The following is a 14247-nucleotide window of genomic DNA, read 5'->3' as shown; positions in this document are numbered from 1 at the left end:
TGCAGTTTCAAAAATGACAGCTCGCATGGATTCAGTGAATTGTAGACAACAGAAATTTAGTTGTTATAACATTATAAGATTTTTAAAAAGCATTTGACTAAGTTATGAGAATAGGTTACAGAGGTTGGGCTTGTCCTGACTGGAGACTTCAGTGTGACTGTATCAGTGTGGCAGAATAGATACTTTCAAAATTATAGTAGCGTTTGACCAAGTTGATCCAAATATATTGATAAAAGGTTCAAAAATTAGGTGGCACAATATGGAAAGTAGAAGTAAACAGGGAAATCAGGCAGAACTATCTCATGCAGAGGGTAATAAACATATGGAAAGTCATTGAAGCAATGCATTCAAAAGACAAGAAGATAATTTGTTGTAAAAAGAGGGGATTAAGAGAAAGTGGCAAGATGGGGCTGGCACACCCATTAAGGACTTGGACTTGTTGCTTCAAATGCATTTTCCTGCTCCTAAAATGTCAAATGTTCTTGACTGGCTTTCTAGAACAGCCCATGAAAACGCTTCAGGAAAAATAAAAGGCATCAGAGCAGTTATGTCGCCCACCGGAGAAAGACTGGGCAATAGCAAAAAATTGCAATACATTAGAATATAGCTGTGTTAACAAGTGATACTGATTGTCTGCTGGTGAAAAGTGCAACAAAACATCATTGGTTACTTCTTTTACAAACCTGGCAAAATGGACTTGCTTGCCATTTTACAGGATGGTCTCTGTAAAAACAAGATTAAAAAAAATAGCAAATTGCAATGCACTCTGTTCTGTTCAATAAGAGGAGGGATGATCGTACTGAAGAACAGAACATTTTTTCCCCACTTGGCACCAAGCCACAGTATCCAAAACCCTTGGATCTCAAGGACAGTTTGTTTCCTGGACACAACCAAATTAACTAAGGGCTCCTTCCAAACTCATTTCACTTAAAATTACAGAGTACTAAAAACGAATCAACTTGAATTCTGACAAGTTAAACATGCTTCCTGGATGCCTAGTGAGTGGAAAAGTAGCTGGAATGGCCTTTTCACATTAGGAAGAAGGTTACATCAAGTTTTTCACATCTTAGGACATCCAAAAGTAATTTACAGCCAGTGAATCACTTTTGAAATGTAGTCATTGTTGTTTTGTAAGTAAACACAGCAAACATCAATGAGATGAATGACCAGTTAATCTGTTTTTTTTGGTATTGCTTATCAAAATATAAACATTGGCCAGAACACTGGGAGAACTCCCCCAACCCTTCTTTGGATAATACAGTGGGATCTTTTACATCTACCCGAGAGGGCAGACAAGATCTCAGTTCAACATCCTATCTGAAAAAACAGCAGCTCCGACAGTGCAGCACTCCATCAGTCCTGCACTGACGTTTCAAACAGTGCGATTTATCTTGGGCACATAAGTTAGTCTGTGTAAGTATGTTTATTTCCTCTCTGTTTCATTGTATAAAATGGTTTTAAGAAAAGGTTGCAAATGGGAATAACAGTTACCAGTAAAATATTGCTCAAGCAAAAATAATTAATGTAATTCTTAAAAATGCTAATTTACTAATTTGGTTGAAATGGGTGGTACATTCGAAACAATTTATAATTTTCCAAGCGAGTTGTATTGCACCCACTTCTTATTATCAAAACACACGGAACTACCTCACTATCGAGATAGAAGAATGGCTTAAAAAGAATCACAAAGATGCCACAGTTTGAATCGCTAGAATGTCACAACAATGTGAACCTAGTGTTTCTGCTTTGGTTACCTTGTTGTTTTAGTTGTGACTTTTTCTTTCTGCTGGTTACCTTCAGATACTCATCTGACAGCAATTCTGGAGCAGTAGCACGTTGGTCAGGTTCCGGTTCAAAGCAACGGAGTATGAAGTCTTTGGCCTCTGGCGACATGGATTCTGGAATATCTGGATGAATTTTAAACATTCCCACCTACAAAGATGGCAGAGTGAGTCATTAACGCACAGCACATAAGTTCATCAAAGACGTAAAAGCGTTTGCCTCTTACCACTTGGCGGGAAGTCTGTGAAATGGTTGCTAGGTTAAAATGTGTCTCAGATGTGACTTCTCATTGATTCACAAGCTTCTGGCAAAATACATTTTGGAAGTCCTGACTTGGTAATTGATGGGAGTCAACATAACCATATCAAAACAGTTTAGCAAATGAACCGAAGGGGCTGAATAGTTCGAATGCTGTCAGTGTTATCCAATAAATTAACCAAAAGCCACAAAAAGGTTCATTAAGAATCCAGATGTGGCTAACTGCATATTTGATTACTAAATACAAAAAGTAATAGACATCATTGTTGGGCATAGCATATGCATGTGTACTGTAACCTTTTTGTGTGTTTATTGGTAAAATGGTAAGTTGAAAAAGCAGAGTGTACGAGTGTTTTCTTGATTGTTGTGTGCGCTTTACTTCTTTGGCTACTGCTTATTGGTTATCTGCTAGAATGATGCGTAACATGGGTGAAAACATTGCACTTCAGCACCATCTATGGTAATAATCTCTGGAGAGGAAAGCTAGCATCGTTGTCAGTTCGACCAATAGGAATAACTGCTGCAAGCCAGCAGAAAGAAGAAAGCATGTCCAACCAATAAGAGCAGCTCTAACGGCGCACATTATGGCAAAGGACAAACAGCATTCAACTGTTTTCTGGATGGAGAGCAGGGATGGGTCTAGCATGTCTCATGTGAGACAACATTCTCAGCAAGTAGTTTGATGAAATGAAACACCTGTGGCTAGTCAGCGATTTCTATTGGACAACACTGCCGTAACCAACAAACAGTAACCTTGAAAACCTGTCGAATTTCTTGCTCATTTCAACCGTTACCATCAGTACCTCAGAGCGTTAACATGTGTATTTGCAGAAAACGACTTAAACTGCAGTGCTTTTTGTGTTTTTTTTAAAAAAAGGTCAAGTTTCCTTATGGCTCAGTGGGTTAAAATCATTACCATGTTGTATTGATCCTATTGCACAGACTAGGAATGTTTTAGGTGCAATCACTGGTCTGTGCTCAGTTAGCTGCTCTCAGCTGGGATGGTAGTGGGGAGCCATAGTGGGTCTTGGGGTGGGGGGGTGTGGGGGGGGGGGGGGGGGCGGGGGGAAGAATACGGATAAGAAAAACTAACAGTCAGGAGTTGTATTCTTGATCATTGTTATTTTTGGAGCAAATTCCGGGCCAGAGAGCTGAACAGCGCTCACCATTATTTAAGGACAAATGGAAGAGCAACTTCCAGCAAGTGCGCATGCGCAACCAAATGGGCAAATCCAGAAGTTGCTCTAAGGGATCTCCTGCTCGTTTGAAAGGACAGCTCGCCGGTGAAACGAATGGACCAGCATGAAGTTGCTGCACTGCCCAGCTGGAAAAAAACTAATCTACACAGGAAAAGGTACGCTGGGCAGTTTAGATCTAAACTAACTTTTAACGGCGTGGTAAATCTTAATGACTGCTAATCAACCTCTCTGGCACTGAAAATTAACTTTTAAAAATGTGGAGTCTCATTACTTCTGATTTGAATTGTTGTTAGACATTTATAAAAAATTTAATTTTTTGAAAAAAAATTTCTGTCTCTCTCTTTTATCTGTCTTAATTCAATATTTCTTACCCCCTCTTGATTTTGCTTCCTCTAACTGATTTTACATTTGAATTCACTGTTGTAGCTTTCACTTCCTGGTTCTGACTGCGTGGCTTGTCAAGGAGATGCTTCAATCTGAGGTGGTTGAGGGGAGAGACAGATGCTTTCCCCGCTCTCACAGCTCACAGAAGTCCAGGAAAGGCCGCTGCACTTTTTGCAGCTCACCAGTGAAGCGAGTTGCTGCCCAAAAGCCTGCAAATAGTTTGTGGGTGAGTTTATAACTAACGAGCAGCGGGCGACGTTCGTTCGCTGGTCAGCACAATTTCCAGGCCATTATATAGTGACCACCACTGGAGAGGGTGTGTATTTGGATGTTGGGTGAACAAACAATGAAGCTCAGCTGAGGTGTCCCCTCCCCACCAGTTGAATAATGCTGACAATCAATGTCAAGGCTCACACATGAAGATAGGCCAGTAGGATGAGGAATGGTCCAGTGTTCAACTGAATGCTAATTTAGAGAATGCTTTTCAATCATTTGAATTTTTATGAGAAGAATCTACATGTTTATCTATGCTGATTATAGCATAGTTTAGAGAAAAACAGTCGATGAGTACAAAAGAAACTAAACATAATATGAAAAAAAAGTTTCAGACTGTCTCAACTAACAGTAAAAGGTGCTCGAATTGAAGGAAGAGGATTCTTATATTTAAAAATTACACCAAGCGTTACTGTTGGCAGCCACGGTGGCAGATGCAATCTCACGCATGTTAACAAGTGTAGGGAGTTGGCAAACATTATCTTGTGTCATGGCACTTTTCAGGTCTGCTAATTAAAAAGCAGAATGATAGGACTGTTTCATCACAGCCTAATTTTGCTGCAGCAAGATCCTGAAAGTTTGGAGCAAAATTACTTCATTTTGATACATAGTTAATAAGCTTGCTTTCATGCACAACTCATTCATGCATCAACTTCATCCTTCACAACAAATGACTGAACTCACTCTACCCATGTATTTGTGGTTATTTCTCTATTCCTGTGCGTCAGTAGTTTTCTCTCGATTCATGTCTCTCTCTTTATACCCTTGTGCTTCTCTGCCTGGGATTCGCCCCCTGACCCCGTGCCTGCAGGTCTCTCGCTAGGAGCGACTTTAACCCTGCAGTTAAAATCTTACCTGCTGACGTTCCGATTCTATTCTGCAGTCTTTAATTTTAACCTGTTCTTCTGAGCATGCAGGAAAGACACCTACCGGAGACGGGCGGTTCCTTCTTTAAATGTGCAGATAAGGCTCCGGTGACACTATTTTAACCAGTGGTCTGAAGGGGGAAGCCACTGTGGCTTTCCCACCAGGTGAAGCCAGCGGGACGAGTCAGGGCTAGAAGATTCATGATCATAGTGGAAGATTGTAGCTCCTGAATTTTCTGTGGAGCCTGGTTCTGTAGGTCCCTCAGCTCCCTCCAGCAGACAGTGCGTTAAAGACTTGCCTCAGAACAAAGCTGTGAAACAGCAAAGTTGGGTGGGGGGGGTGGGAGAAAGGAAAAATAGAAAGAAGGTCATCTGCCTACGCAGAGCATCAATTTTCAAAAGGGACTGTGTTGCAGATGATTTTCTGACATGGGATGATTGTGATTCTTATTTGTATGTGGAGTTAAAACAAATGTAGAATAATAAAAATACCAAGAAAGGTTTCTTTCCCCAGTTGTAGACAATTACAATCTTTTATCATTTCTCTCCCCTTGTTCTGATTTTATTTCATTTTTTCCAGTTCTGAAGGCCGGGGCCTGAAGTGTTCTCACCACTGATGCTGAATGACCTGCTTTGTGTACCCTGCCTCTTCTGTCTATTTTCTATAAACTTTTCTAGTTAGCACAAGTTTGAATAGTTTGTACAATAGCCAAATTCACTTCTTAATATCTTACCTTAAACATAGCAGCCTGAGGTTCTCCCAGTTCATAAAATGGAGGTTTCCCTGTTGCCATTTCAATAATTGTGCATCCTAATGACCAGATGTCAGCAGGCTTCCCATAACCCCTTGGTCCTTTGTCTATTATTTCAGGTGCCATGTACTGAAGTGTTCCTAAACAGCAAAGCAAAAATTAATTTAGGCTTGTGCAGACATGCCAGCTTGTTTGGAATTTTTAAAAAAATGTCCTTGGGATGTGGGCAACACTTGCAAGCCTCCTTCTTGAATAGAAATTCTATGTACTTGCTCGCCCACTTCAGGAGAGCATTAAGAGTCAACCATGTAGTGTGGACTAAAGTCACATGTAGAGCATGCTGGGTAAGTGGCAGCAGGTTCCCTTCCCTGAAGGTCATTAATGACATTACAACAATCCAGCAGCTTCCATTTGGTACCCACTTTCTTTTTCTTTCTCTCCCTGTCTCTGTTTCTCTTTCACACCCAGATATATATTAGAGATGGTGTGTTCTCAAGATTCCAGATGGTGCTGTAAACATAATATTACATGACAGACTGAAGATAATGGGGTGCCAAATAGCATTACTTGACAGCCCAAACACTGCCCTTGCAGTATACTGAGAGTTAACGCCAAGGAAAATGGTCGAGTTTGCATGCAGTTGCAGGCTCTGGCCATCAAATGTCACTGTGGAGTAGTCCAAGTTTTTGAGACACCAGCCATGTTGGCATAAAGGAATGTAAGAATTCCAGTTTTCAATTAAATGCAAAATTTTGTACAAATAATTTTGTCCTTTACAGTCCTCCCAGACTACAATCTTCCACCTTGGCCCCACCCCTGAATGGACCTTCATCACATGGACCTGTGGGAGCCTTCAGCAGCTCTATCACCCAGCCCGAGGAGCTCAATTAACAACCATCACCCATTAAACTGCTGTTACCCCTGAATCTATGCCCTTGAATGACCTGCCCCGCCCCCGTCACTGAGCAGCACGTTGGCCCTACCCCATCCCCACTCAGTGGCCAGAGTTTTGTCCTTCTACTTCCAGCCCCAACCGAGCACTATTACAGTCCAGTTTCCCCAAGTAAATAGCCCTTACTTCCTATTTAGGGCACTGACCGCACCCGCAAATATTGGGGCCTTCTAATTCCAAACAATGACCAGCTTCTGGGCTCTCTCACACAATGAGCAGCACCACAGCAACCCACCCCTGACCAAGCAACAACCTCCACCCCCACATGTCCAAGGAGCATTTTGGCAGCTCCACTCACTCCATCACCACTAATGCAGCATCCTGGCATATGTAGCAGGACCTTTACCCTTGCATCCCCCCACCCCCACCCCCAGATTGAGCAGCCCTTCGTCCACTACTTTGGCCACTGCCCCCTTTCCCCCATCACTTGCTCCCCCGCAACTGAGAATTATATCATCTCCTCCACCCTCACACTAAGTAGCATTTCATCTACTGACCACTATCACCAACCCCCCTCCACTAAGCAACACTATAGCCCTAGCTCCCCCTATTATCCAGTGTTTTAGCCTCTCTCTTCCCCCTCTCCCCCCGTCAGCGACCAATCTTTTCAGTCTTGCAAACTTCCTTTTACCTCAACCCTTTGCTTTCCAACCTCCAACCATCTCGTTTGTCCAAATTTTCTTTAATTCCACGTGCTATTACCTTTGTCATGTGTACCTTAAGTGATACATTCTTAAATGCTTTTCGAAAATCCATATAAATTACGTCCTTTATCTATTCTCTTCATTTTTTCAAAGAATTCAATTAGGATGGTCAAATATGACCTGTCTTTTTCAAATCTGGCCCTGTTGAACTCATGTTTCTTTAAGTGTTTAGTAATTTAGTTCCATTTACCGAGAATTGAAGTAAGGCTAAGTGGCTTTTAATTTCCTGGCTTATTCCCATCTCCTTTTGAAGAGTCACTATTTGCCACCTTCCACTTTCCAATTTTCCTTTCAACAGATTTTTGGAAAATTATAGTCAGAACCTCCATTGTTTATTCCTTAGTTTCCCTCTGGATCCTCAGGTGTAAATCATCATGTCCCAGTGATGTGTCTACCTTAAGTTTGAGTAACTTCTTTAGTACATTATTTTTTGAATTATCTCTGGTAGTTCGACAATCCCTTTATCCATGTTCTTTGAAAACTGAGGGAAAGTACTTATTTAGTATCTCCGCCATTCCCTCATTCTCCACTACAAGCCTCTCAGTGGCCACACACCTACCTTGACTATCCTCTTACTAATAGTGTGCTTATGGTTTTTCTCATTACCAAATTTTATGCATGACTTAATAAAAATAAAAACTGCCTTAGAACTGAGACATGGGCCTCGATTTTAGGAGGGAGGCGGGTAGGCAGCGGGGGGGTCGACTGGGCGCGTGGGTAACGTGCCCAGTGAATTCGGGGTGCTCCGCACGCAATCGCAGCTTGATTGAAGGTACTTATCTTGGCTTCCGGGTTTCACGCTGGAAAGCTGTACAGCTGCATCATAGGCTGTCAGCTGGAGGAGCCCTATTTCAAGGGGCAGTCCTCCACTGAATGATGCTGCAGAAAATATGCAAAATTACAGCATGGAGCAGCCCAGGGGAAAGGCTGTTCCCAGGTTTAATGATGCCTCACTCCAGGTCTTACTGGACGGGGTGAGGAGGAGGGGAAGGACAGAGATCTTCTCCCCAGCGGACGGGAGGAAGTGGCCTGCCTCTGCCACCACGGAAGCCTGGCTCGAGGTGGCAGAGGAGGTTACCTGCACCACCAACATATTGCGCACCTGCAGGAGGTGCTTCAATGACCTAAGTAGGTCAGCCGAAGTGAGTACACTTACTCATTCCCCTACACTCCGTCTGCCACATCCCCACCCCCACCCCACCCCACATCTCCTTCTGCACTGCCAACACTACTCTATCACATCACTCCTCACACCCACTCAAACCTCATCCTCATCTTACCTGCACTTACTCACCTCGCGAGAACTCATCCCACCACTACCACTCAACCCAATCCTCATATAATCTCATGGCTCTATCTCATACTCACCCTCTGATGCATCTCTTTCACGGTCAGCCTCACCCAACCTGCCATTACCTGTGCTGCAGCCACAGGGCATGCATCACATATGTGTAGTAGGAAGTGTAAGGCAAACGTGTCATGAGCATGAAGGGGATGCACATGGGGGTTTGAGGGTTTGTCATGGTTTTTACTTATATTTGATTTCTGATCAACTCACATTACATATTATATTGGCACCACTACTGCTACGTCTTTGCAAATCTTGTCTGGTTTGTGCAGTAATGCCCTTTCCTGAGGATCACTATGAAGACCCACAACTGATGCCACCCATTGTGTCACTGCAGAGTGGGTGTAGGTGTATTTGCAGGGCTCTCTTTTGTGCAGACGACTGAGAGACGTCAGCGATGTCCCCGGTGGCACACTGGACAGATGCGGAGGAGAAGTTGTTGAGGACAGTGGTGACTTTGACAGCGACAGGTAAGAAGATGGTGCTCGGGCCAGCCGGGAGCAGCTCGGCATGAAGGAGGCTGCAGATGTCCACGACTACATGTCGAGTGACTCTGAGCCTCCGTGTGCACTGCTACTCAGAGAGGTCCAGGAAGCTGAGCTTCGGTCTGTAGACGCTGTAGCGAGGGTAGTGCCTTCTGCGACGCATCTCTCTCTGCGGTTGCCCTCCCTCCTGCTGTGCAGGTGGATGTGTCACAGCACTGTGTTGTGGAGCTCCACGTGTCAGAGGTGGACGGCGTGGCCGGCGAGGCTGGTGATGCTGTTCGTCCTCAGAGGAGGTCATAACTGCAGCTATGGCGGCCCCCATCTGGAAGATGTACGTTTGAGGGGGTCCGCAAGGAAGGTAAATGTGTCTGCACACCGAGGTTGAGGTTCCAAGTTGGTGAATTTTATTGTTAGGAGGAGGGTGGTGGAGGCCAAACTTTGTCCAAAGTGACAGAGTGGCCTCCTGCAATGAGTGAGGGTCTCTCCCCCCCCCACCTGTCAAATGGACCTTTGCAGCTGCCACAGGCTGATGGCTGCAACACGTCCATTTCAACTGGGAGTGTTTCCCCCACTACGGGAAACAGTATCCCACCCCTCCTAAAATATCACGTCAATCAGGTCTGCAAATGACCTGAACTATGTAAATAATTGGTTTAAGTGGGATCCCGCCAGCTTTAATTGCGCATCTAAGCGCGTCACTGGGGAACCCGGAAGTGGGCGGATTGGAGCCGGGCTCCAGATCCGCCCCGGGAATCCCCGATTTTCAGAGCCCCCCCGCCACGAACCCGCTGGCTCGGAGGGCCGAAAATCGAGCCCATGATCTAACTTAAGGTGTTGGTTACCGGTATTTTTTTTTATATAACCTGAAAATATCTTGGAACCACCGCATGTTCTGTAAGCATTGCCAAATGTAATGTTTCTATTTAGCAGTAGTCTCTTTTCAGTGACGGCTATAGCTATAATCATAATAGTGAAAAGTAATGCACCATCCTTAAACCCAAGGGGATGGCAAAAATCCAGTAAAGTTAAGGTAACATTGCGTCACAATCAATAAGAACAGCATGAAATTTAAGCAACACAAACATGAGGCCAATTTTCTTTTTAAGTATTAGATAAATAGATTCATGTTGCAAACTGTGTTATGCTGTGCCTTGGTATAAAACATTGACAGATGTTTTTAGAACGCAGTTCATAACACTCAAATGAGAGAAACATTTTGTTCAACCCAATGAAATATTAAATATTATTACACACAGTACGTCCCATAGTTTCAGTATGAACATTATGAACTCTGACTATACAAATCCCTTACTGTAAAACTCACCATGACTAAATGAACGAATTTGAATCACTGCCCAAAATGTTCAACAATATTCCAGGCAGAAATGTGGCCATACTTATTTTTGGATGTGATATCTCATTAACGTACAGGTAACAAATGAAACATTTTCTGCTTAACATATAAATATATGAAACTAAATGTTCCTGTTGTGAATGTCCCTATAAATCAAGAGATTCTGATTGCAGTCTACTCATGACCTGCTGTACTGGCCAAGATTGAAGATTTCCTCTGTGATTTATATCTAACAAACTCGCAAACTGGTTTATAAAGAACAGGTCTATAATTTTGTTACACACAATGTGCAGAGGAAATCCTCCCCCTGAACTGGTACAAACAGCTTTTTTTTTGCAAAATCCGAAAATAGAAAGTTAACATTTACATTTTTTAGGTTTAAGAACCAAGTCACTGAAATAAAGTTTGTATTATTGCATGAATCATTGGTGGAAAACACATTTTGTGCTGAGACAGCTGTACAAATTAATCCCCATTTTAATGATTTTAAGGCTGTTATCGATCACCTCCATGGAAAGGGGCAGTTCACATTATTTAATGAAAACATAAGAACATAAGAAATAGGAGCAGGAGTACGCCATAGGGCCCCTCGAGCCTGCTCCACCATTCAATAAGATCATGGCTTATCTTCAACCTCAACTCCACTTTCCCACCCGATCCCCATATCCCTTGATTCCCCTAAAGTCCAAAAATCTGTCCATCTCAGCCTTGAATATATTCAATGACTCAGCATCCACAGCCCTCTGGGGTACAGAATTCCAAAGATTCACAACCCTCTGCGTGAAGAAATTCCTCCACATCTCAGTCTTGAATGGCCGACCCCTTATCCTGCGACTATGCCCCCTAGTTCTAGACTCTCTAACAATCTCTCAGCATTAACTATCCTGTCAAGCCCCCTCAGAATCTTGCATTTGTCAATGAGATCACCTCTCATTCTTCTAAACTCCAGAGAGTATAGGCCCAATCTAATCAACCTCTCCTCCTAGGTCAACCCTCTCATCCCAGGAATTAATCTAGTGAACCTTTGTTGTACCGCCTCTAAGGCAAGTATATCCTTCCTTAGTTAAGGAGACCAAAACTGCACGCAGTACTCCAGGTGAGGTCTCACTAAAGCCCTGTTCAACTGTAGTAAGACTTCCTTATTCTTACACTCCATCCGGCTTGCAATAAAGGCCAACATGCCATTTGGTTTCGTAATTGCCTGCTGTAACTGCATACTGACTGTTTGCATTTCTTTTATGAAAAGCATTCTTTATACCTGTAACAATTTTTAAAAATAAGATAATCCCCTTCCCACACTGCACATACAAAATATAGGTTGTTCATCCCACTTCATAATCTATAAAAGTTATCAACTATTACCATGCTCTCTATTCTGCATCCATCACGTTCACAGTGGCATTTTTGGCAGTAATACAGAACAAAGAAAACAAGAAGCCTAAAATGCAGGAAGCACAGAATTCATGTACTGGAATTTTCTAACAAATGTGTCTGTTTGAAGTTTCCCATCAAACAACCCTTTGATATGGAACTATGGCTGCTGCACTTTCTGACCAATGGCAATAATCCAGCAATTTGCTGAAAAAAAATCATCAAATTTCACAAATGATGTTAATTCAGTTTATCAGCTGTGTTCTCTTCCAGGTTTAACTTACACACTATTACTCTGGAGAACGCAACAATAATCAGTAGGCTATTTTTAAATCACAACAGGAAAGGTTGACGGAAAACACTATGAAGAAGCTGCACAAATGCATTTACAATGTTTCTGTCCATTTTAAGCTCTCATTCCTTTTTCTGTGTTACAATCCCTCTGTACTGTGCACAAATATAAATCAGAGGGCGCGCACGCAGGCAACTAGCTTTCAAGCCACTGTCATGCCGCTCTTCAAGTGGCCAACAGATAGTGGGTAAGAGTGACTTGCTCTAATTTTCCTTCCCTTCTTGTAGGAAAAGATCTGGATTTCACTGACAGCATAGGTGGTAAAATGAAGACCAGTAACTGAAGTTGTAGAAGTAGTGGTCGTAAACCTACATCCTGGCACTCTGTGGCATTACAAATTGAAGCACAAGTTATTTCAGATCATACTAGGATCATTTAGAAAGATGCATTTTTGAACTGAAAATGAATTTGTCTGATGTGAGCTCATGATTCTGCTTTATCATGAATCCAGTTCTCTCAGATTACTTCCTAGATCAAACAACACCATAAGCTACTGTGATGCAACAACTTTAGTACACAAGTATTTAGAGCTTGTTGATCTGAATGCAATAATTGCTGCTGCAAAGATGAGCTGTGCACAGGAAACTAGTCAGAGAAGTGACACAGTACTGAGGGACTGATGTGATTCCAACAGAGTAGACAGCTGGGCTTGTAGGATATGCATATTGTTTAAATAAGCTCCCTGTGCACAGAAAGCATGACAATATGGGTCGGGGGGGGGGGGGAAAGACAGGAAATCACAGGGCTGCACCCCTGTAATAGCAGATGCAGTGTGAGCAGCTGCAGGCCTATCTCATGATTCTGCACAAAAAGGTACAAGGTCAGCTCCATACCATAAGGCCCCCCAATCGATCAGTGGCCTGTCACCACATTTGCTCCCCCCTCTAGGTAGCACATAGAAAGTGCAGCAGTAGTCGATATACACCATACAGGCTCATCAAGGGCAAGCACTGAGATGAGAAACATTAATGCCACATGCACTTTTCATTTTTAGGTGAAAAAATAATTGCACTTTATTTCATTTTAATCCAGAGAGTGTTTCTTTGAAAAGGGCCATATCAAATTAGCATCAGATGGAGGGATGAGCATGTATGGTAGAAACAAAGAAACATAGAAAATAGGAGCAGGAGCAGGCCATTCGGCCCTTCGAGCCTGCTCCCCCATTCAATATGATCATGGCTGATCCTCTATCTCAATACCATATTCCCGCTCTCTCCCCATACCCCTTGATGCCTTGTGTGTCTAGAAATCTATCTAGCTCCTTCTTAAATGTATTCAGTGACTTGGCCTCCACAGCCTTCTGTGGGAGAGAATTCCACAGGTTCACCACCCTCTGAGTGAAGAAACTTCTCCTCATCTCAGTCCTAAATGTCCTACTCCATATCCTGAGACTGTGACCCCTCATTCTGGACCCCCCAGCCAGGGGAAACATCCTCCCTGCATCCAGTCTGTCTAGCCCTGTCAGAATTTTATATGTTTCAACGAGATCCCCTCTCATTCTTCTAAACTCGAGTGAATACAGGCTGAGTCGATCCAATCTCTCCTCATACGACAGTCCTGCCATCCCAGGAATCAGTCTGGTGAACCTTCGCTGAACTCCCTAGGGCAAGTATATCCTTTCTTAGGTAAGGAGACCAAAACTGCACACAACACTCCAGGTGTGGTCTCACAAAGGCCCTGTATAACTGCAGTAAGACATCCTCGGTCCTGTACTCAAATCCTCTTGCAATGAAGGCCAACATACCATTTGCCTTCCTAACTGCTTGCTGCACCTGCGTGTTTGCTTTCAGCAACTGGTGTACAAGGACACCCAGGTCCCTTTGTACATCAACATTCCCCAATCTATCACCATTTAAATAATACACTGCCTTTCTGTTTTTCCTTCCGAAGTGGATAACTTCACATTTATCCACATTATACTGCATCTGCCATGTATTTGCCCACTCACCCTTTAGATTTTTTACTTTAGATGGTACTTTAGATTGGATCAGAGTGGATAGTAGAGTGGCCACCCATTGGGACAAAATAGACAGGGCTGGATATGCAGGGTCTGCATAATGCATTTAATTGAAGGAGTTGTCTGTGAATAGTAAGTGTCCTGGATGCAAGCCTCATTCATCCAGTTCTTCCTCCTCTTCTCATCATCTTCCTTTGATAGTGGTTAGCC

General features: G+C 43.0%; 1 protein-coding gene across 1 annotated transcript in view; it reads right to left on the bottom strand.

Annotated features, from left to right (window-relative positions):
• Positions 1-14247, bottom strand: part of map3k5 (mitogen-activated protein kinase kinase kinase 5) — a 180746-nt gene that overhangs the window by 60469 nt on the left and 106030 nt on the right. The window contains exons 19-20 of the mRNA XM_067984803.1: positions 5497-5654; positions 1755-1932 (exon numbers count right to left, since the gene is read on the bottom strand). Coding sequence (XP_067840904.1) covers positions 1755-1932; positions 5497-5654 — 336 coding nt within the window. The remainder of the gene's footprint in view (positions 1-1754; positions 1933-5496; positions 5655-14247) is intronic.

The sequence above is a fragment of the Heptranchias perlo genome, chromosome 5 (genome assembly GCF_035084215.1).
Source record: "Heptranchias perlo isolate sHepPer1 chromosome 5, sHepPer1.hap1, whole genome shotgun sequence".
NCBI classification, from domain to species: domain Eukaryota; kingdom Metazoa; phylum Chordata; class Chondrichthyes; order Hexanchiformes; family Hexanchidae; genus Heptranchias; species Heptranchias perlo.
The sequence above is the reverse complement of the archived record's forward strand: the minus strand, read 5'-3'. Positions and strand labels throughout refer to the sequence as shown.